The 5,202-nt window shown below is 41.0% G+C and overlaps 1 protein-coding gene across 1 annotated transcript; it reads right to left on the bottom strand.

Annotated features, from left to right (window-relative positions):
* Positions 1-673: 673 nt before the first annotated feature.
* LOC142390434 (uncharacterized) lies at positions 674-4,201 on the bottom strand. Its single transcript, XM_075475851.1, has 12 exons — positions 4,016-4,201; positions 3,703-3,824; positions 3,173-3,378; positions 2,866-2,962; positions 2,505-2,658; positions 2,310-2,407; positions 2,010-2,163; positions 1,766-1,892; positions 1,346-1,455; positions 1,113-1,208; positions 824-949; positions 674-694 (listed from the first exon to the last, which is right to left on the bottom strand). Exons 1-12 carry the CDS (start codon positions 4,199-4,201, stop codon positions 674-676), a joined length of 1,497 nt encoding a protein of 498 aa, XP_075331966.1.
* Positions 4,202-5,202: the final 1,001 nt, after the last annotated feature.

The raw sequence follows: 5,202 nt of genomic DNA, 5'->3' as shown, positions 1-5,202 counted from the left end.
GCACACTTCCCGCCCCATATGAACAAATGTAAACTGAGTCCATTCTGTTATGCACTCATCCTCGTGTTGTGCTTGTGGCCTCGCACTGCAATTAAGTTTCCCCACTGTCAACTTAGTCACAACAACTTCTGGGGAACTTTTCACCATCCAACATCTGATTGCAAATGAGGCAAAGACCCCTGTCAAAAAATTGACTAAAAATGTGTGAATATGAAGTAACACATTAATCAAAGACCAGATTTGCTAAATATCTACTTAATATAATTTGATTTTTAAATGTATTTTATCGACTCATGTGATTTATTAAGGTATTTAGCAACACACTTCAACTATTCTCCTTATATAGTGTGTTGATGGACATTTACACATTAATAAGCCATTTTTTGACAGAGGTGAGCCTCCTTCTCCATTCATTAAACACGCCCAAAATCTGTTCCCATACACACTGCCACACAGAGCACATCTTTGAATTGTGCGAAAGTGCTCATGTGGAGAACTGGTAACCGGACAGTGTTAGAGCATGCATTCACTACAGGGTAGCAAATGCTGTGACCTGGCATTTTTTCCATACAATTGTGCTCAAATTTAACATGCACTTTAAAATCGGCCCTTGCAGATGGCAGTAAAGGTTTATGTTGTTGGCCCGTAAGCCACTGCAGCAGCATGGGGATGCTCAAAGACTTTGCTCGTGCATCTGCATGAAACAAACGAAAAAAAAGTTAAACCCTTGTCTACAGAAGATGTACAAAGACTACCTCAACGTGCACTGTCAAATCCTCAGATGTTTAGCAAGCGTGTGTACACATGACAAAGCCAGACTGACCTGAGCAGCATTGGGCACACATGGGCTTCTCCTCTCCAGTGTGTAGCTTCCCAGACACTCCACATGAAAAGAGCCGCCACACGCCGCCTCACACACCAGCAGGTCATCACCCGGACGCTCACATGTCTACATTTTAAAGGCATATACAGTAATTACACAATGGAAGGCTGCAGTTCTTTTGGAATAGGGGCAAAAAGCTTCCATGCGACTACCCTAATAAAAGGACAAATAAAAATCAAATATTACAATCGTACAAGGGAATTAAAAAAAAAATGCATGTGGTGCCCACCTGACACACACGCTCCTCCCTGGCGCTTCTATGGGCAAGGTGCGTCTCATCTGTGCCTTCAATGGTAGACTCCGGGCTGTCCTCAGACACAGTGGCCTTGACACAAACACACATGAAGACACGGTGTAGAATTTCACATTACAAAAAGGCTTAAAATGTACGCACAATGATATTTCATATTCAATGTCACCTATCTGACTGGATAACAAATTGTTCTTCTGACTGGTTTTTACCTCTGCATCAGGATTAGCCTGGATTTGCCTCTTCTTGGGAGTTGAAACAGCTGACTGGTGAGATCCTTTCCTCTTCCTAGCCCGTTCCGATGTTGCCGGAAGCTCATGTTCTGCAATACACCAGCGCAATTAAAAAAATTGTCATTGGTGCACAGGTTAAGCCATGGGAATTTTTTTCCTTCTTATCCTCACCCGATGTACAAGTGATACTTTGCTGGGGGCCCTGCCCTGAGCAGCAGCGAGTTACCCTTAATTTCCACTTGGGGATTAATAAAGTTACTCTTATGAGAGACACAACCACCCACAGCAAGTGAGTAGACTAAAGGCTGGTATATGCTGGGAACTCTTCAAATCCTTGCGGGAACCCTGTACAACAGATGGTGGAGGGCTGGGAAAAAAAAAAAAAAAACACAAACAAACCTGTATCCTGAAGCTCTTGTAAGAAGTCGTGCAGGAAGTTCAAGATTGCAGTCTCTTTGGTGTGCCTCATGCTACCCTTCACGCTCATGTCTGGTACGATTATGCTCATGATGTAATCTGCATCGGGCTGAAAAGACCATGTTAAAAACCCCTCTCTTGACATTCAAAGCCACTAGATAAATAAAATTAGGAGCTAAAGAACTGCCACTAAATGCGGATAAAGTACACAAAAATCAACGCTTACTGTATCATCATCATCATCTTGTTTGGGGACAAACAGCGGTGCACAGATCAGTGGCTGCCTTTCAATGACCTCGAGGAAATCATAGATCTTGAGGCCACTTCTTAATTGTTGCAAGATCGGTGTGAGGCGCAGGGTTGCATGAAGAACAATGGCTCTATTAAGTACAAGAATATCAAGCTTTAAAAAGTAAAAGTGAAATGAATAAAATATATACTGTAAATTGTTAAGGTCAGAGCTGGTGAACTTTTCACATTAAACAATACAGTAGAGTAACCCTGGTGACAAACCTCTGGAAATTACCTTATAATACCATCCTTTTTGTTCGTGGTCAATGACCCTGTGTAGCCACAGTTTATTATTTCGTCTGTGAGGTCCCTGACGTCATCTGCTGCCTCCACCTAAAATAGTAACACACAGAGTAGTGATCAAAATAGAATAATTTTATCAACATTGTTTAAACATAGAAATGACCATAAAATTCTTTGAAATACACACCCTTTCGATAAGTGAAGCATACTCCACATCATCGACATCAGCTTTGGTTACATTGAGCTCTCCCGATGAAATGAAGTCAAAGCACCAGCTTCGTAAGAAGCAGGGTGGAGGGCCACCCTGTGCTAGACTGACTGCAAAGATCTCACCTGCAGTTCTGCATCACATGATGGAGTAAAAAAAAATTTATTAATTAAAAAAAGTTATTGATCACATCGGTTGTCCACACCCTCCTCCTGCCACCCCAATATACAATATAAGACAACACAACAACATCCCATCAGTTGCGAGACCCCTGTCTCAGCAGACAGACAAGCCCTTCAGTTCACATTAAGAGTTAAGCCAACAACTTAAGAATTCAAACCTGTAGAAACCACTTTCTAGGTCAGACACCGAGTAAATGGGGCTCTTCCCTTTGCTGTCGCCTTCAAACATTTTCAATTCAATGCCATGCACCATGTCTAAGGAGGGAAAACAAAGCAGAAAACATTAAGTGCAATAGGATTACAGGATTTCCCCCAACAGCGTTAACCTGTATGGTTACTACATGTACACTTTTCAAATTAAAATTGAGTAATATTCAGGAACAAAAAATGTTTGCCTTTTGGAATATGAAGATAAGGGGTGGTCACAGATTGTAGAATAGAATATGATATTGGACTACACTTTACCGGTCAGAAACTCTTTCCTCAACGCTCCTGTGTCAATCCCAGCCTCTCCAATGAAAGTGACCTTATGGTGGTTAATGGGCGACCCCCTCTTCTGTCTCTGCCACTGGAGCAGTCCCCTCTGCAAAAGATTTTGTCTTGTGACACAAATCTTGAAATCTTTTCTCTGGTCCACTTGTCCTGCCAGCCACTCCACAATGTCAGTTTCACTGATAAAGCAGAAAAAAGACAAGTTCATCAGCTTTAGCATGTCTTCTTGAACAAGACAGGGTATTTTCTCTTCACATAGGCTTAAGGAGGTCTGCAAACCTTGATAGTTTTTTGCTTGCAGTACTTTGCATTTCACCTTCCTGTGGACTGAAGGGTCTAACAGGAAAGGGCACAAACATTGTTTAGCTAAAGAGTACTTAACTTAATGTCCTTTGATAGTTTAATCTGTTTTGCTGATATGGGTTTAATGTATAAAATTATTCATGATCTTGCACCACCACCTCTTACGCAATGTATATCATCATTATTCACAAACAAAATACCTTTCCAAATTTGGTTTCCAGTCCAAGTCCACCAGGCTCTCCAGTCCACATGAACTAGCGTGGGCTTCCAATTCTTTCACTGGATACATTTCGCTGCAGATGGGGCAGCGTGCTTGTGCTGGCTAAAAAAAAAGAAGAAAGAAAAACACATGACAAAACACTCCCCAACCACAGATACGTGTAACAAATGTTTGCAACATGATCACATTAGGATGTGTTAAAGCACATTCAGCTGCACGTTTGTATGACTTGTGCTAAACAAATAAAGTACAGGTAATCACTATTTAAAAATCTTGTCATAACTACACAATACCTCTGGTTCAGCTTCTGAGATGCATTGTAAATCATCATCATCATCATCATCTGAGATACATTCTGATTTTCGGCATTGAGCGACATGTAAAGCCAGCAGTTGCAAAGGCATGACCGTCTTGCAATTTTTGCATTCAGCCTTTGGCATTCGGGAGAAGTCCTCTGCATCAGTGGACAGAGGTGCCATATCAAGTTTGTCCTGGAGTGGCGAAATGTACAACATAGTTTTCCCACCTCCGCAAGCAGATTTTATGCTACTCCCCATATACCCTTCGGTTTCAGGGGGGACAACTGACAGATGTCTTCTTCCATCCCCACCTGTGTAGAAATGATAAATGTAGAGTAGTAGAGTACATTTATTAATCCCGACGGAAATTAAGGCGTCTAGTAGCATACACACATACAAATTCATTTACATATATTAAACATTCACATAAAGAGTTTCTGCGTATCATTTCGTGTGCTATTAAAACGCTGGATGGCCCTGGGGACAAAGGACCTTCGTAGTCTGTCTGTCTTACAGGAGATGGCACGGAATCTATAGCTGAACAGGCTTCTCTGTTTGGCAAAGACTGAGTGCAAGGGGTGATTATAGTTGTCCATTATAGAGTCCAATCTACTCCGTGTCCTCTTATCAGCAGTGGTAGTAAGAGCCTCCAGCTCTGTGCCAACAACAGATCCAGCTTTCCTCACCAGCTTGTCAAGTAAATAATTGTGATAATAAATAATTAACTGTAATTTGCTCTGATGTCAACCTATTCTGTTGTGACATCCTAACCAATTCTACTTCATATGCACTCCACATCACATTTACAAGTTCAAGATTTACATACATTACATTTCTATACATCTGGTGTTCTGTTAATTGACATGATTTTCATACCAGCAGCTTTGTATAACAGCCATCCTCCTGATATTGATTTCAGTTTTGGGAAGACCCCTTTAACAAACTGGAAACCTAAAGAAGTTCAATAAAAGGTTTAATAGGCGAGTACATCTATGGAAAAAAAGCACCTAACCCCAAACAAATTGATACAAAAGGTTTTTAATCTGATTTTGATACATCTAGGTGTCCTTACTGACATTAAAAATCTAGTAAAATCTGACTACAGGAAATGTTTCATTTTCAAGGTCGAAGTTGGAGATTTCCCATTCATTTTTCCATAGGGAGACAACATGGTGAATGGG

This window comes from Odontesthes bonariensis, chromosome 10 (genome assembly GCF_027942865.1).
Source record: "Odontesthes bonariensis isolate fOdoBon6 chromosome 10, fOdoBon6.hap1, whole genome shotgun sequence".
Lineage (NCBI taxonomy): Eukaryota > Metazoa > Chordata > Actinopteri > Atheriniformes > Atherinopsidae > Odontesthes > Odontesthes bonariensis.
Note: the sequence above shows the minus strand (reverse complement) of the source record. Positions and strands in the feature narration are given on the sequence as shown.

Coding starts and splice junctions, on each gene's coding strand:
- LOC142390434 (XM_075475851.1), bottom strand. CDS start 4,201: ATGGCACCTCTGTCCACTGATGCAGAGGACTTCTCCCGAATGCCAAAG. Junction 2,963..3,172: donor GAGGAAAGAGTTTCTGACCG/GTAAAGTGTAGT, acceptor TTCCCTCCTTAG/ACATGGTGCATGGCATTGAA. Junction 1,893..2,009: donor AAGATGATGATGATGATACA/GTAAGCGTTGAT, acceptor TGGTCTTTTCAG/CCCGATGCAGATTACATCAT.